Raw genomic sequence first — 16,526 nt, 5'->3', positions numbered from 1 at the left:
GAACGAAGGTGAGGCCCAAACAATGTGAAGACCAAGAACTTGCTCCGCGATTGTTTGGATCGGTCCCCTATTAGTCGTTGCATTTTCGCATGGATCTCACTGAACCTGGATGTTACTCTTTTCAGCAAGGTGGGGAGAAGACTTGGGCAAAGCTCAATATGATTACTTCTATTCCAACAACAATTTGCCACAGGAGACTCCTAAAGGCAACAAATGAGTTAGTCCCACTGTCGTACGAACATATTCCTTTTATAAAAATCAATTGACAACCTAGAGCTACCTCGCTATTTTCCATGGAGAGCAACGATACTAAAAACGCTATAAAAAAACACCCTCGTGTTTCCATCATTAACCCAAATGAAAAGCAAAACAATACCCATCTATCATCTCACCAAACAACGACCATCCAGAAAGCAACACGTCTTTCCTCTAGAAGCCCACAGACTTCCAAAAAGCACTATGCGCAAACATGACGAGTCACAGCACCTTAGATATAGTACATGGAGTTGATCAGTCTGGGGTGGACTGCCTTGCTGTTCCCGCGAGGTCCAGCACTGATGACACTTTCACCGTCAGTCTCCTCGAAGAATTCAGGTCGATGAGCTCGAGCGCAAGTGCAGACAATATCTGCATAGTAGGCGGGAGGGCAAATGCTCACAGCCTTGGTGGCACGTCCGAACAGGTAGCAAAGCTCGTGAGTAAACTTCTCAAGTTCATTGGCAGCCTCGCTTTTGAACTTTGCTTGGAAGATCTCGTCAAGCAACACTGTGTAGTGCGCAGGACGGGCAGTACCCTTGATGCTTGCGTGGGCAGTGAGATAAAAGTCCCAGTAGCGAGCCTCCGTAATACCTCGGTCGACGACAGTGCCATTCTGGATGTTATGATTTTTCTCCATGGCATTTTCTTCCGAGGTAGGGTAAAAGCGAGCCTGGTGTCGCTTGACGGAAACGATGATAGAGATCTTGGGTGCCTTGTTCTTCGGGTATTTGCCATTGCAAGCAATTCGGATGCGTGGCAATTCAGTCCGAAGAACTTGGGCGAATTGACCAGTGGACACACCGTCGCGGAAGATGACAATGTTCTCTGGCAACTCCTGCCGGTTGTGCTTTTGCCAAAGCTCAAGGCGCGATTTAAATGCCTCAGTCAAGGTCTCATCCAGCATCTCCTGCTTGGATGACTGCTCCCAAGAATAAGCTGGCCATTGTCCCATGTCCCGGTCGATAGTTGCCACCAAGCCAACCAAACTGGGTGCAGCATCGCTCTTGTCGGCAGACATGTTGGTTGGATGGGTCACATCATAGCCAACTATCATTGTTTTGCCCTCTTTGATGAGGCCGACCTCGTTCAGAAGTTTGTGGTTAACGCCCCCAGTCTTCAAGTTCCACTTGAGAGCAACATTTGCGAAATATTGCGGGTTTTCTTTGCGGAGCTGGAAACCCTGAACGCAGATAGTATGAATACCGTAAGTGCAGTCGCCTAAAGTCTTGATCTTGCCATAGATTTCCGAGCCAGTTGAGTCAAGAATCACAAGCATGATCTCAATCTGATTTTTCTGAGCCCAACCGAAAACCTTTTCAGCATCGTGGCTGTCAACCGCCAGGGAGGGTGGTGGAACGGGGTCGTTGACAGCGATATTCATTGTCTTTTTCATGAACTGAGAGAACGCGATGACTGACTGTGCTGCCACTGGCTCAGATCTACTGTTGGACAGGAGGTTGACGTAACTCCATTTTTTGACAGGTTGGCCAGGCTTGACAACTTTGACATCTCTAAGATTCCAAGACCCATTACGCGGGTCGATAGCTTTAGCTCTCCTCTGCTGGTCGAGGTATGCAACTCGAGGCACGGTGAGAACACGTCCTTGGACTGTGAGGAGCTGCCGACCGACTTGGATACCGAAATTAGCCTACAGGTGTCGAGTTAGCATTTGCTACATCAGAACTTCACTAAACATACCAGTGTGTCGTCGTCGAGGCCTAGAGTTTCTCGGGCGTCCGTAGTAATAGAGAGGGCGTTAGCGTATGGCGTTCGGCAAGCAAAGTTCACCATGTCTGTTGACTCGGCGCCATTGAGCTTGGCCTTTACTGATTGTCCAGGCTGGATCTCGAGGAACTCTGCAGGGACAAATGTAGGCTTTGCGGCTGTGCCAACATTGAAGAGGGGGTAGTTTTGCAGATTGACGTTGTACTCTGGATCACACGTTAGATCAATACCGAAGGGAGAAGGTGAAACTTACTCTGTTTATAGAAATCCGCGACGGTGATGTACCGGCCGCTACCCTCATCTTCAAGCCAGAAGCTCACGTCTCCCGGCCCAACCACAAAATCTGTCGTGTGGCGGAACTTGGGGGGATTCTTATCGCGACATTGTTTTTTTATGTCACGGATCGACACTAGGCCATGGATTGCCTTGGATCTTCGAACCTCCTTACTCCCGTATTTGGTCTTTATCCAGACGCGGGTCTTGGGAAGAAATCTGCCGAGTAGTTTCAACTTTCTGGCCATCTGAGGCGACTGAGTCGCATTTACTCCAAACCCGTCGAAGAACTTGGCGCAGGGACCGTCAATCTTGAAGACACCATGTGTGACATTGACGTTCAATAGAAGGCGACCAGTCGCCAGGCGAACAGACTGGAAGTAACCGCGCGCAGCTTTCAAGGCTCTATCTCTGCCTAGGATAACCTCATTGTGACGGTTATCGCTACCAAATGCAAAAAAGCGTGAGCTTCCCACCGCGCTGATCTTGTCGAGCTTAGATCTGGGGCCAAAGCCGAAAATGACGTTCAGGGCATCAATGACATCAGGGAACTTGGGGTAGGTCATGGCCTGGGAAGGATCGCTTCCGTCGTCTGAAGCGCCAGTCTTTGAGTTGACGTATTTGAGCATCTCATCAACACGAGCCTCTACAGGGCCATTAAAAACAACTTCAAAGACATCAGTCTTTTCGGAGCCTTCTAAAGCGGGCAGGTTAAAGCGCATAGTATTATCTTGCTCAAGGTTAAGCTTACGCAACGAGATAAGCTGTGACTTGAACTCAGTCGCGACAAGCAAGTTCTTATCCTTCTTAGACAGCTCGTTAAGAGCTTCTTTAATAACAAGGTAGAGCTTACGGCCCTTCACCTCGCGAGGGCCAGATTCACGAGGCTTTCCGGGTTTGCCGTCCTTGCCCTTAGTCTTAGGGGCTCGCTCCTTCGCCTCTCCCTCACCTTCGGGTACAATCTCTTTCACGCTCATCGTGTACTTGTACAAAACCGGAGCTTGGGTTTTGACTGCATAGTAGTTTGCCCAAAGTGTGACTGGAGTTCCTTTGCTGCCAAAGGCAGGTCGTGGAGGGAACTTTCCGAGGTTCTGTTTGTCTTCCATTGACAATTTGCTCATATTCGATGTAAGTTGAGCGACCGTCGTGACATTGCTTTTCACCACTTCGTCTTCAAGCTTTGCAATGGCGCCATCTGGCTGGGGAATAGAACCCCCCATGCTGCATGAGTTAGTATTGATCAACGACAAGACATTGGGTATTAGAGAGAACATACGTGAAGGCAGCAGGTCCTTCGGGCTGACCGCCGTAGCCGCCTCGACCGCCGCCACGGCCACCTCGTGGTCCTCCTCTTCCACGATCGTAGCCTCCGCGACCGCCTCTAGGGCCGCTGAAGCCGCCTCGGAAGTCACCACGGCCTCCATCACCACGACCTCTGCCCTGGTAACCATCACCTCGTCCTCTTCCACCTCGAGAGTCAGAGAAACCAGACGGGCCGCCGCGGCCACCACCACGACCATCTTGAGGTCCTCCACCGCGGCCTCCGCGACCTCACCCACCACGACCACCTCGGTCAGCCATGGGAATTGAGGTTTGGATATTCAAAGGCTATAGGGTAGCAAGATGTAAAGGGCAGCAAGCGATTTGTTGAAAATGAAAATGTAGATACTGGTTGTTGATAGAGAGAACCAAGCTCCAAAAGACTGTCACTTGATGATGATGATGATGATGATGAGAGAAGAAGAATGAAGGGCTTGATGGGCAGGTGTGAGAGTGGGTGTGAGTGCAAGTTCAGCAGGAGGAAGAGGAGGAATTGGGCTTCTTTATGTGAAAGGCCCAGGGCGGGATCGAGAGGCTCTTTGCCAACGTGAATCAGAGCCCAAAGCAGTCACAACCTTGTTTGCGGTGACTTTGCTGTGACACAGCCTGGGTATCTGAGAAGTGACTGATCGACTGAAGGCAAAATGTGACCTAATCACTGCCTCTACCCAATTGGCAAAGAAGCTTCTCGGCAACAGCTGCAGAAGAGGTCAAAGAGGTCGGTTGTTGTCAGGGACTGGCGGGGGAACTATCACGGCAGCTAAGGGAGCTCACCCGTTTCTGGTGGAGCACAGCTGAAGCTAACCGGCACTAACAAGTGCGGGGGAATAATTGAAGTGGTTCAAATTGAATGAATTGATAGAGAGCAAACAAAAGAAAACATGCAATTCACACAAAGTGGAAGAGTCAAAGAGTATTTCGCCCTTCTTTTCCCCCTTCATGCGCAAGGCTTTTTTTTTTTTTTTTTTTTTTTCGTAGCCTTAAAATGGTCGGCCTCCCAAGATTACCATGACGTTATTCGTTATGTCTTAGCTTGTTGGGCTAACGAGGCTTTCCAGCTATCGTCAACCTTCAATGATAACCGGTTACCCTAGAGAAACCCAATTGCATCCATCTTTTCACTATTAGAAACACAAATCACTTGCAGGTACCATATGCTCGGATCTTTTGTTGATGCAGTGCAGACTTCCTCTCCATCAGTTCAATCATGTTACCGAGATACATGGCATGTTTGCTTCTTCGAGGTGGACCACCAAGCCACGATACCAAAATCAGCCTTGACCCCTGTTTTCAACAAAGGCCAATAGCACTACGAGCTCTTACATCCCGCTGTCATATCATGGATTCCTAAAAGCAGTCAAGGCAAACTTATCTTTGCGTCTACGGCTGAACGTAGGTCACAATCATAACAACCCCTGCCTTGCAAACATACACACTTATAGTAACCATAGCACAGTCGCTCGCTGTTGGACAAGATTTCCGCGAGCCGTCCCATGCTCAGCCATCATCAAAGAGACCTTACGATCTGTGCTTGCTCCGCTGGATCTTGGTGCGCCTGAAATCAGCAATTCGTCCACACAATTTGCGATGTGCGAGACCAGCCCTGCGGGCTCGGATAACCAAACATACAACACATGCTAGATGTTTGAGTTTGAGCAATTGCACCCTCATCACATCGCACAAGGGGATTAGCCCACTGAACCTCATGCATTGCTAGGTTGCCTTATGCCGAGCCGCTGCCTATGTTAGCCTGCAGCTTGCATATATGTGCTGTGTAACTTGAACTATATCATGAAACCCAGAACCGAAATGATTCTCCATTGCTCTGTTGAAGACCTCAGAATCTTAGACTTTGACAACACTGCCATTCTCAGCAAGGACCTATGTATTGAGCTCCTTATTCTCGGTATCCTACACCGATTACAGCTGGAGCAATGCTCGGCTTCCCGCATAATTCTAAACTCCAAGCAAAACATACTGGAATCTATCATCATGTTCAACCGCATTTTGATCAATGTAAATAGTCGCCATGTCGTCCATCATGTCAGTGCATGTTTTTTCAAACCGACAGGTCGGATAGACACAGCCAAACTTCAACAAACGGGCAGCCTAGGAACAGCCCCATTAACCACCTCAAGACTCTTCTTATGATCCAAGTACATATAGAACAAATCAAGGTACCAACAATCTCATACTTCAAAAGCCCCGGGAGTGGGAATAGCACCAAACAACCTAAGAAATACCATGTGCACTGGTCAACGCGGCTTCTACATCTGCCCCTGCAGACGCTCCCACTGCCCCAAGAAAGGGATAGTTCCTCACAGACTTATCACCCAGGGGCATGTATGCAAAATCGAAATAGATACAATTGCCTGGGACATATGCGAATGGTGGATTGCGAACGGACCCCCAGAGCAGGTTCTCAACCGATACCTCAAGCCCAGCTGCCAATATTTTACATGGCACACCCTCCTGGTTCCTACGGCACTCTGCTCTGAGTGCCAAGTCACATGTGTTGAGGTCAGAGAGGAGCATGGAAGTGGTGAAAAGAGATCGCATCGAAGAGGAAGAGACAAGGGTCGGTAGCTAGGGCGTAAATTCTTCGTTTTGGTCATTTTGACGCCCAAGTTCAAGTGTATCTTAATACCACTCTCAACTTCTCACACACCACCAAAGTGCGCCATGTAAATATCGCTTGTCGCATTTAGATTTGTGATATAGAAAATGCCTGTGGGCGCAGTAGTAAGCAGTGACCAAAAGACCCTGGGAGAAACTGGATGTTCAACTTCCCAACCTCGAGGAAGTGCCCTGAGAAGATTTGACAGCTGGCTGTATTCTGCGTTTTGACCCATACTCATCAAGGGATATTGATAGGCTTTGAAATATCTGTGTGGAAGGCAGTCCCAACAACTAGATGTCAATGTTCAATAGATGGTAGTTTGGTGGTTCAGTCGTGTGAAGGCATCATCTGTGCTTCTCGTAGCCGCAATACAGTACATTCAGGGATACAAATGTACACATATGAGGTCGATATCAAAGACAAGGGACGGAAGCATCTTGGTCAACGTTGCACATATGGATCACCGGTGTGCTACGTGGCAACCACAAGCATACCATGGTACAAGGGGTCTGTTGGCGGAACTCAACGCGAGCCGATCAGGATAGATCGGTACTATCGTGGCTGACATTGAAATGCATAAATCAACTAATGATTGGCGAAATGCAATGCGGCAAGTTTGATAGCTAAGCTCCTGACTTTGATGTATCAACTGATACATCGCAAAGAGCATGCCAGGGAGTACATCCCTTTAGAGCAGCGTAGCATATATCAACGCTGAATACTGACGATAGAACTAAACTACAGATTTCTGGGAGAACATGGTCGATCAGCTCAAGATGCTCTGATGATATGGGGGTGGTACTTGCCATCTCCTTCACTTCATCTCAGATCCAACTGACGAATTTATCCAATATGCCACAGTACTGTCCTTTACTCGTTAACTCCCATGAATGAGCAATTTGATCTCAAACGAACAACTTAGTTCATGATTTGATATGCCCTGCAGTCGCAACCTTGAGAATCTCATCTTCCAAGCCTGAGACATGATGGATCTCAATACCGGCATCTTCGAGCGTTTTGCGACCTGTATTCTCCCCAACAAAAGTCTCAGGCTCCTGAACGCCAACATAGACCTGCTTGATCCATGACTTTTGGCGCAAGACTCTTTCGACGCAGGGGAGTTTGCCGCTCAGCCGCTTGAAACAGGGTTCAACAGTGGTGTATAGAGCATGGGGGGTGTTGAACACATCTGATAGCTTCTCCTCTGTCGTTCCATGCTGCTCAGCCAGCTTCAATAGACATGTCTCTTCTGCATGGGTGTTCCCGGGAAGTTCAAGAGTGTATCCTTCGGCAATGATGCTGTTGTCGCTAAGCCGCACAATTAGAGCTCCCACACGAAAGTTGGTGGGCTTGGGAGGGGAACTTCTGGCCAAGCCTAAGGCACGCCCCATTGCGGCCTTGTGGTTTCCAGGTTCTATGGTAGTCATATCGTTTAATGTGAGGCATGCACGGATGAGGTATAACGAGATGTCCAGATGCGGGAGCCATGATCCATCTTGAACGGTCGGCGGTTGTAAACTCCGATCGCCGAGAGTACTTTAGCATTGGCCCCACACTTTACTCGTGAGCGCGTTGCAACGCGTTTCCCAGCTCGAGCTTAATCCAACTTGCTACCCATTATCCGTACATGATCAACCAAAATCGACGATATCAATACGATGTCGGACCACGAAGACGCACTGGAGAGCGAACCTCCCACTATTGACCCATATGAGGTTTTGAGCCTCGAAAGGACTGCGACGAGCGATGACATCAAGAAATCCTATCGAAAGGCTGCGCTTAAGAACCACCCAGGTTTGTCAATTCGGTAACAACAGAGATGAGCACTGCTGACCCTACGGCTCTTCAGATAAGGTGCCACAAGATCAAAAAGACGCCGCACACGAGAAGTTCCAAGCTATCGCGTTCGCCTACGCCATCCTCTCCGATCCTGCCCGTCGCAAACGGTACGACGAGACTGGCTCGACCTCCGAATCGATTGTAGACTCAGAAGGATTCAACTGGAGCGACTACTATCGAGAGCAATATAAAGAGTCTGTGTCGGGCGATGCAATCGAGAAGTTTTCCAAGAAGTACAAAGGCTCTGATGAAGAGAAGGGAGATGTTCTCGATGCGTACGAACAGTGCCAAGGCGATATGGATGCGCTGTACGAGAGAGTCATTCTTAGTGACGTTTTGGAGGACGACGAACGCTTCCGTGAGATCATCGACACGGCTATCAAGAGCAAGAAAGTGCCTAGCTTCCCGGCCTACACAAAAGAGTCGAAGAAGAAGCGAGAGGGTCGTGTGAAGCAGGCCCGGGCCGAAGCTACAGAGGCTGAAGATTACGCAAAGGAGCTAGGTGTACACGACAAACTCTTCGGCGGCGACAAAAAGGGCAAGAAGAAGAAGGGTAAGGGAAACTCGGAGGACGACCTGGCAGCACTGATACAAAAGAGACAGCAAGATCGCTCAGAGAGCTTCCTAGACCATCTCGCCGAAAAGTATGGTGCCAAAGAGAGCAAGGGCAAGGGCAAGAAAGGTAAGAAGCGACCTGTTGAGGATGAGCCGTCAGAAGAGGCTTTCCAGGCGGCTGCTTCTCGTCTGAAGGGTTCGAAGAGGTCGAAACGGTAGACTACCGGGAGATAACAATATCGGATTGCGTTAATATGGCTGTTGGGTCAAGAATTTTGGTGTTTGGGCGTACCTTAGGTTAAGGCAAGGATGCACTACTAGGACAAGAAGAGAATTTAGAGACTGAGAAGAATTGAACGATTCATGTTAAGTTTGCAAGTAGACTACAGAGTATAGCTTGGTTTCCGGTGACTTTCTTTCAACAAGAAGGAAAGTCAGTCCTCGGTCAATGAAGGTAGTATAAAAGTCATGGACACAATGAGACAAACAGACATAAACCAGACTTGTTCTAACGAACCTCAGACCTCATATCTGCAAAGCAAGCTCCCTTGCAAAACTTCTAACTGTTGATCAGTTCTACATAAATACCCAGTCTTGTTGCGGCAAGTATTCCCAGCAATTCAATGACCTCACCAATACCGTATGCAATGATGCCGTGACGTTGTCACGGGCCAGTCTTTTTGTCCACTAAGCTATGGTGGGGCTTCTCAAGCCACCGTGAATATCGCCAGGTCTCACTTCACTTATTTAACGTCCTCTCAAACGCGTCACCACGACAAGATACGCAAGAGCGCGATTCTGCATGGCAGTGCTTAATGATGGTTTAGTCTCCATCTGAAGAAGAGTGCTATCATGATGCCATGAGCGAATCCGCCAAGCCCCCAATATATCCTCGGTATTGCTTTCATCTTGCGCCCACAGTGAACCAATGGTGCCTCTTTCGTGTAACCGATATCCATGACCTTGGCCAGTACGAAGGGTTTGAAGGTACGTCTAGGCTGTCAAATACTTCACTCTGTTCTGGACTGACGAATTCTAGGCGAAAACTTCTACTTCTATAGGAATCTGCCCATCAAATGGGTGCGCATAGTCGGATTAGTCGTCGCCATTGACGAATTCGCAAGCCGACGCGTGTATACAATAGACGATAGTAGCGGCGCATGCATCGAGTGCATTATTTCCATACCAATCTCTGGTGGAGACGAGAATCGCGCGACAACAGGAGATGCTGTTCCAAAGAAAGCGGATATTGACCCGCCTCAAATCCCAGACCCATTCCCAAATATCGATGTCGGATGCGTTGTCGACGTTAAGGGAGGCCTATCTACTTTCAGAGACGAGCGACAACTCACCATTGAAAAGATGACCAAGGTACGAGGCACTGCGCAAGAGGTTGCTCTCTGGGAAAAAAGGGTCAAATTCAAGTCCGAGGTTCTTGAAAAACCATGGGTTCTACGAAGCAGCGAGATCCGAAGATGTCGAAAGGAAGCGGAGCGGAGTGAAGAGGAAGCGGAGAGGAAACGAAAGCGCATCAAAGCAAAGGTAGAACCTCAAGCATCGAAGCAGACATCAAAGTCCGTGGGCCATACTGAACAAACCATCCGGCAGCAGAAGCCGCACAAAGAAATGCGGCTGGATCTTCGGCAGATTCTTGAGCAGGGTGGAAGAGGCAAATACGATGCGCTAGGGTTATGAACTCAAGATGTCCTGATTGCTGGCGCACTTACTACGGCATTTTAGCGGGCGTTCATTCTTAGATCTGGACCAGAAGGAATAATAATAAAAGAGAGTTACCAAGTAGTGATTGGCATGGCCAAGCGCATTGCTGTGGTCTGGAATGCGATACGTAATCACCATGATTGATAAAAGTGTGCTAGAGGCTAGAGACCCATGGCCTTGGGGTCTTTGAGACACGCTGGAAAGATTGGTCACTGGATCATGTCTCGGTTTCTAACGAACTCCTCCGTCCTGGTGTCTGGATAAATGTTACCACAAGTCAAGTGCTGTCTCAACGGTCTCTAACGTAACATATGGAATCAAGTGATTGTCTCGGTTCAAAATCGAATTGCCTTTTTCATGAATGCAACATCAACGTTGAAGCGGCGGGAGCAAAGAGTTTGGCCACCAGACAGACGACAAGTGACATCGTATTCATTAGGCGAATGAATATTTGTCAGGCGAAGGCATAGCAAGCCTGGTGATGTTTCTGCTGAGAGACAATTTTCTTAACTCAAGTAATAGCATGAAGGACGGATTATGTGCAAAACAATAGAAGATTTTAGCTATGAAGCCACCTAGCCATCAACGCTCAAGGCTGAGACTCGATTCGGGAAAGCAAGCCATGAAAATAAATGAAGGACACAAGTGGCGTCTACTATCTAGTTACTCACAAGGTTGAAAGCTCACCCAAACCACCAGAGCTGAACTCTGAAGCAAATTTGAACGGTTGGTTTTGCAGGGTGTGGCGAGCTCAACCGAAGCCATCCCTTAAATAGTCTCCCAGGCTAACTCGTCGCGAATCGATAGTTCCTGGAACTAGGAGCACCCTGCTGCTCATGCCCAAGTGCGGCGTACGCTAGGCAATTAACTGGCCCCTCTACTGCAGGGACACGGGGACGCCACAGATGAGCATCTAGGCGATTTCCCCTTTGAGGTGCATCACGACGCGCCATGGATCACATACCCTGTGTGTGACACTGAGGACATGCGCCGTAGACACTTGATCCAGAATGCGAAAAAGGTCCCCGCCTCGACTGTTCACGATGTTCTTTCCTGGGCTTCAATGATACCCAAGAGACAGAAAGAGCAATGGTCGAACAGACCACATGGCCAAGCTTCTCTGGCATTGGCTCCTCGAGGGGAAGAAGATAAAGATGGAATTCCTCCAGCCATTTTCGTTCAACTTCCACTTCAACTCCATCATCAACACAACCTCGGAATCCTATCTATCACATTCGCATCCTACGCCATCCTAGAGAATCCAATTTCTGAAATCCTATTACATACTCTTCATCGCTTACGCCATCTTCGCTGGCATCTGCTAGGTCTCGACCAACCCGTTGTCAACCCTGGTCCGATAGTCCAGTATTTCTTTTGGTGGTCAATTCTAGGCTTGGTCTAGCTTCCAGGTAAGCCACATGCGTTTCTTCGTTTGTGCCGCCGAGACACAGTCCACTTCATTTCATTCTCCGATGTAAGTGCATGCTAGCTCTATCAGTCGTGGTGCCACTGGACTAGTGGTTTTCTGCGTTCGATGGCTTCAAGGAAAGGAGCAGGCCCTGGGCCGTAGGGCGACTATATTATATGAGGCATGGAACCCCTACCCTTCAGCTTGCTCTCCAGCTTCATTCAGCCTCATAAGTCTTATTGAGGTTGTGATCTTCTTGATCAAGGCAGCAATACACCCCCTACTTGCCCATCATGAAGACCAGCACCATCTTGCCCGTATGGCTTCTTTGGCTAACCCAGGGACAAGTCCTAGCCCTGCCCCAAGGCCAAGACGACTCTGCTGATTCCTGGGACGACTCTAACGAAGAGTTCAAGCGAGATATCGAAACATCTGCTTTCCAGTATTTGACAACCTACGACAAGGACGACATCATTCCCGTCACCGAAAGTGTCAAAGTCAGTACTAGCAAGGTTGGAACTACTGCCACAGCTCAGGTCCTCCCGACTCTTTCAGACGTTGAGCCTCATACCGAAGGTTTCGTTGTAACAGAATTATACAATCCTCTTCTTACAGAACCTGCCGTTATCAGCACTTCGATTCCCAGTCCTACAAGTCTGCTTAAGCCAGTTACATCTACCACAAGCAACGCTGTACCCTCAGGTCTTTCCAAAATGGCTGCCGCTCCCAACATCTTCGCCAACCCCGTCGATACGAGTGCTCCTCCATCGATGTTCAAAAGGATGTCTACTCACCCTGTTGCCAAAACGCCTATCGTCAATCAAAACAGCCCTATTGGCACGAACAAGTTTTACTCCAACTTCTACCTTGGTGATCAGAATACCCCCGTCTATACCTACCCCTACTCGCTCACATGGGGCAAAGGCACTGGCCCGGCAGCAAGCTGGGGCATGTCTATCTCTCACGTCGAGGCGTCACAACGTACATATGGTAACGTGCAATCTAATGGAGCCGTCGAATATTACATCAACCCTGTTGGTATCCAGTCCATGATCATCTCTGCAAAGGAACTTGGCAAGAACACCGTCTTGACTATGGACTCTATGACCGCTCACTACGCCAAAGCTTATCTCAGAAAGGATAGCAAGTCAGCAGCAACAATCACCTTTCCCCTTTACCAAGGTAGCGTCTTCACGACTGCGTACTTCAGTGGTGGTACACCTTGGATTCAGACTGGCGTCTACTTCAGAACTATGACACAAGTGACAAAGGATCCCAAGTCCAACGTGCGCAAGTACAACTTCGTCCTTGAAGATGGAACCACCTGGCGTCTGTACGCTTACAAGACCAAGGGTGACCCTCTTACCCTCAAGGTCACCAACAACGGTCTTGCGGCCTCGACCAAGCCGTTCTACGGCTTCATCCAAATTGCGAAGGATCCCAAGGTTGGCCAATCCGAGGCAGTTCTCGACAACGGTTGCGGTATCTATGCCACTGGCATGACAGTCAGCGGCAACACCGTTGGCAAGCAGGGCACTTACAGTTTCACATGGACCAAAGCTGGCCACGCTTCCGGAAAGCTTTGGATCTTTGCTCTTCCTCACCACGTCAGCTCATTCGATGCTACAACGAAGAAGGAGATGAGGACGTACTCGCTCCAGACACCCACCAAGGGTATTGCTACTGCTGTTGGCGGAACCACCTGGACGATGGTCGAGTCTGCGCTGCCCGTCGACATGGGCTTTGCCCCCTGGGACCCAGCGAAAGGAAGCCGTGGTCTGACTGCTAATGCGAAGAAAATCATCGCACCCATTGCCAAGTCCGAGGTCTCGCAAGACATGGACGCGCAGGCTAACACAGACTCGATGTACTATTCTGGAAAGGTAACTCCCGCATCAAGTATCCATAAGAAATATACTAACATAGTATAGGCTCTGGCCAAGTTTGGTTCCATCATCTATGTCATCAACAACATGCTAGGAGATAAGGCTCTGGCACAGGCTGGCTTACTCAAACTTCAGAAGGCATTTGCCAGATTCGGTTCCAACAAGCAGAACTATCCTCTTGTCTATGAATGTAAGTCATTTGCCAAAGCTGGGTATTGCGTTAGCTAATCAGCTTAATAGCCGTCTGGGGCGGAGTCGTCTCATCTGCATCCTATAAGACAGGCCAAGCAGGGTCCGACTTTGGAAACACCTACTACAATGATCACCATTTCCATTACGGCTACCACGTCCTCGCTGCTGCCTACATTGGCGCTATGGATAGCAAATGGCTTGCTGCCAACAAGGCCTACGTCAACTCTCTTGTTCGTGATTATGCGAACCCGAGCAGCAGCGACAAGTACTTTCCCGTGTGGCGAAGCTTCGATTGGTACCACGGCCACAGTTGGGCTCATGGCCTGACTGCCATGTATGATGGCAAGGACCAAGAATCGAGTTCCGAGGACATGATGTCTGCTTATGCTCTGAAGATGTGGGGAACTGTGATTAAGGACACTAACATGGTCGCGAGGTAAGTCGGACAGCCCAGGCATTTTTCAGCAGACTACTAACAACAGAACAGAGCAAACCTCCAGCTTGCCGTCATGACACGAGCTATGCAAGACTACTACTACTACACCACGTCCAACACCGTGCAGCCTAAGAACTTCATCGGCAACAAGGTCGCGGGTATTCTGTTCGAGAACAAGGTGCACCACACCACATGGTTCAGCGCAGCGATTGAGGCAGTCCAGGGCATTCACATGATTCCTATCCTCCCCGTGTCCAACTTGGCCCGAACCGCCACATTCGTTCAGCAGGAATGGGACACTTACTTTAGCAAGGGCCGTGTCGACAAGTTTAACAACCTGTGGAAGGGCATCATCTATGGCAACTATGCAACAGTCCAACCTAAGACTGCCTGGACGTTCTTCACCAAGTCCAACTTTGATGCCAACTGGATCGATGGCGGAGCATCAAGGACATGGTATATGGCATATGCTGCGGGTAAGTCTACAACAGTGAAACGCAAGAGTACAATGACTGACAGTCACCACACAGCTCTAGGCCAGATTTGATGAGAAATCGAAAGTGAAATGGTTGCGTTGCAACCAAAACGTCAGCATCGGTGCGGAGATAAGCACCTTGTACAAATATTGAACATACCTTACATAGACATGGAGATACCCCGACGGGAACATTTGTTTTGTATAATTCGACTGGGCAGAAAGAACAGGCTTTGAATGTGTTAGAAATGGAGGAGGAAAGCAAGAAAGACAGTTAGATATTCCCTGACCTCACCCCGATTAGACAAACGGGAGGCAGATGTTAGACCCTAGGCAGGGCACGTTAGAATTTCATTGGTTACTTTTTAAGGTGTGTCGCATATCGGAAGTTGAAGCTTGAAAAGCACCGAAGTCCGATGAGTCTGAAGATTCTGTCACCTGTGGATACGTGGGATCAATTAAACCCACGTGCTGGCACAGAGGAGGTGACTATCTGGCCTGGCTTGATTGGGGCGCAGTCATGACGACCCTTGATGAAGATTTGCGCCGAGGGGAAGTGAGTGAGATGTGGATGGTCGCCAAGAAACAGGTTGTTCAACACCGCCTCGAGTTTGACCAAGAAGAGGAAGAGAGTGACAGGTTGGGATGTGAAGAAGCTTGGAGAGTACCAAAAGTGGGAAATGATTATGGGGCAGTTTGAAGTCTGCATATGCCTGAAACATTGAGTGCGACAAACGTTTCTTTTTAACGTGTTTGAGAGGCTAAGAGGATGATAAACTGGATAAACTGGCCATCTGCACACCTGAAGAGAGTACACCACATGAGACAAGACAGGTTGAGTTAAGCATCGGTGTAACCGTTTTTCTTGCTTAACTTGAAGTTACATATGACGAGTTGTCTATTGGCGTAAATCCCAGCGACACGGCAACGTCGGACAAGAGTGGACAGGACCGAGCGGTTGCGCAAGGCGAAACAAAAAAGCATGGAACTATGGCGGAGTCTATTATGTCGTAAGCCGATGGACTCCGGCGCAAGTTACATGACGTTTGATCTACAAAGCCACTCATAATGATGTATCTTGCATATGCGCAGTTATACGATATCTGTCCGCAAAAAACAACGACAGGGGTCGCAGAGATGCCAAGAAGAAGGAGAATTGCGAGGCGTACAGCTATTGACGATTTTGGATTAATTCAGAAGGTGCGTTAATTTATTTTCAACAACCAAATCAATTACAATGGTAGATACGGATACAAGGACAAAGACAGAGAAAAAAGCGCTTGCAGATTCAAAGTTTTAAGCTTTTTTTGCTCAGCCACCAGCTGATCTAACTTGTTTCTTGGGGCCGCTGCGTTCGAGTCGATAGCTGTGGAATCGGCAGTTTCTCGATGGAGCTTAGAGTGGTCGCGCCGAATAATTGAGCATCAGTGACAGGACAACCTGGAGCTCTCCCTGGAAAGTGGAGAGCTTGGCAGCTCAATCAGTGGGTAGCTCAGCGGTTGATGGCCATCTCTTGTCAGCGGCCGGACGGGATTGGCTGATGTAACCCTGCCGATCCGCTTGGGAAGACCCATGTCCTACGTCAACTCGCTCGGCTGCTGCTTCCAGGGCCAAGCTAAGCTTTTTTCCCTTGCGTAACCGGGCAGACCATAGGTAACCAAGGAGGGAGGCCTCCTGGGGCAACGCGGGTTGTTTCTCTTCGTTCCTGCAACACAACCACCACCTCCAGCAAGACCAGACCATCATCATCTTCAACAGCATCATCACCCGTCGTCTAACTACCTAATTGTTGGAGATTGTTCAGGGCTGTGTAGCTTAAG

General features: G+C 48.9%; 6 protein-coding genes across 10 annotated transcripts; 4 read left to right on the top strand and 2 right to left on the bottom strand.

Annotated features, from left to right (window-relative positions):
• Window positions 1–243: 243 nt before the first annotated feature.
• FVEG_01865 (hypothetical protein) lies at window positions 244–4,315 on the bottom strand. Its single transcript, XM_018888872.1, has 4 exons — window positions 3,533–4,315; window positions 2,237–3,477; window positions 1,957–2,189; window positions 244–1,906 (listed from the first exon to the last, which is right to left on the bottom strand). Exons 2-4 carry the CDS (start codon window positions 3,474–3,476, stop codon window positions 488–490), a joined length of 2,892 nt encoding a protein of 963 aa, XP_018744898.1. The 5' UTR covers window position 3,477; window positions 3,533–4,315; the 3' UTR covers window positions 244–487.
• A 957-nt stretch (window positions 4,316–5,272) lies between these two features.
• Window positions 5,273–10,241, bottom strand: FVEG_01866 (hypothetical protein). 5 transcript variants are annotated; one of them, XM_018888874.1, is made up of 3 exons: window positions 7,112–10,241; window positions 7,003–7,064; window positions 5,273–6,944 (listed from the first exon to the last, which is right to left on the bottom strand). In XM_018888874.1, the coding sequence occupies exon 1, from the start codon at window positions 7,621–7,623 to the stop codon at window positions 7,120–7,122; it is 504 nt and encodes a 167-aa protein (XP_018744900.1). In that variant the 5' UTR covers window positions 7,624–10,241; the 3' UTR covers window positions 5,273–6,944; window positions 7,003–7,064; window positions 7,112–7,119. The 5 variants fall into 5 exon arrangements, with proteins under 5 accessions (XP_018744900.1, XP_018744901.1, XP_018744903.1 ...); XM_018888875.1 differs by having other exon boundaries at window positions 7,003–8,810; window positions 8,883–10,241; XM_018888877.1 differs by having other exon boundaries at window positions 7,003–7,059; window positions 7,112–7,647.
• On the top strand, window positions 7,787–9,048 carry FVEG_01867 (DnaJ like subfamily C member 9). Its single transcript, XM_018888878.1, has 2 exons — window positions 7,787–7,990; window positions 8,046–9,048. The coding sequence occupies exons 1-2, from the start codon at window positions 7,855–7,857 to the stop codon at window positions 8,807–8,809; spliced, it is 900 nt and encodes a 299-aa protein (XP_018744904.1). The 5' UTR covers window positions 7,787–7,854; the 3' UTR covers window positions 8,810–9,048.
• On the top strand, window positions 9,250–10,434 carry FVEG_01868 (hypothetical protein). Its single transcript, XM_018888879.1, has 2 exons — window positions 9,250–9,577; window positions 9,630–10,434. Exons 1-2 carry the CDS (start codon window positions 9,451–9,453, stop codon window positions 10,283–10,285), a joined length of 783 nt encoding a protein of 260 aa, XP_018744905.1. The 5' UTR covers window positions 9,250–9,450; the 3' UTR covers window positions 10,286–10,434.
• A 981-nt stretch (window positions 10,435–11,415) lies between these two features.
• FVEG_01869 (hypothetical protein) lies at window positions 11,416–11,565 on the top strand (the record flags this gene model as incomplete). Its single annotated transcript, XM_018888880.1, has 1 exon — window positions 11,416–11,565. One exon carries the CDS (start codon window positions 11,416–11,418, stop codon window positions 11,563–11,565), a length of 150 nt encoding a protein of 49 aa, XP_018744906.1.
• A 445-nt stretch (window positions 11,566–12,010) lies between these two features.
• On the top strand, window positions 12,011–14,778 carry FVEG_01870 (hypothetical protein; the record flags this gene model as incomplete). Its single annotated transcript, XM_018888881.1, has 5 exons — window positions 12,011–13,600; window positions 13,649–13,793; window positions 13,844–14,231; window positions 14,283–14,707; window positions 14,762–14,778. 5 exons carry the CDS (start codon window positions 12,011–12,013, stop codon window positions 14,776–14,778), a joined length of 2,565 nt encoding a protein of 854 aa, XP_018744907.1.
• Between the last annotated feature and the right edge of the window lie 1,748 nt (window positions 14,779–16,526).

Source organism: Fusarium verticillioides, chromosome 6 (genome assembly GCF_000149555.1).
Source record: "Fusarium verticillioides 7600 chromosome 6, whole genome shotgun sequence".
Lineage (NCBI taxonomy): Eukaryota > Fungi > Ascomycota > Sordariomycetes > Hypocreales > Nectriaceae > Fusarium > Fusarium verticillioides.
Note: the sequence above shows the minus strand (reverse complement) of the source record. Positions and strands in the feature narration are given on the sequence as shown.

Excerpts from the sequence above, each read along its gene's own strand:
- FVEG_01868 (XM_018888879.1), top strand. The coding sequence starts at position 9,451 with ATGAGCGAATCCGCCAAGCCCCCAATATATCCTCGGTATTGCTTTCAT. Across the intron at positions 9,578-9,629 it reads CCAGTACGAAGGGTTTGAAG|GCGAAAACTTCTACTTCTAT; the intron begins GTACGTCTAGGC and ends GACGAATTCTAG.
- FVEG_01867 (XM_018888878.1), top strand. The coding sequence starts at position 7,855 with ATGTCGGACCACGAAGACGCACTGGAGAGCGAACCTCCCACTATTGAC. Across the intron at positions 7,991-8,045 it reads TGCGCTTAAGAACCACCCAG|ATAAGGTGCCACAAGATCAA; the intron begins GTTTGTCAATTC and ends ACGGCTCTTCAG.
- FVEG_01865 (XM_018888872.1), bottom strand. The coding sequence starts at position 3,476 with ATGGGGGGTTCTATTCCCCAGCCAGATGGCGCCATTGCAAAGCTTGAA. Across the intron at positions 2,190-2,236 it reads CGCGGATTTCTATAAACAGA|AGTACAACGTCAATCTGCAA; the intron begins GTAAGTTTCACC and ends CGTGTGATCCAG. Across the intron at positions 1,907-1,956 it reads GCCTCGACGACGACACACTG|GCTAATTTCGGTATCCAAGT; the intron begins GTATGTTTAGTG and ends CGACACCTGTAG.
- FVEG_01866 (XM_018888873.1), bottom strand. The coding sequence starts at position 7,623 with ATGACTACCATAGAACCTGGAAACCACAAGGCCGCAATGGGGCGTGCC.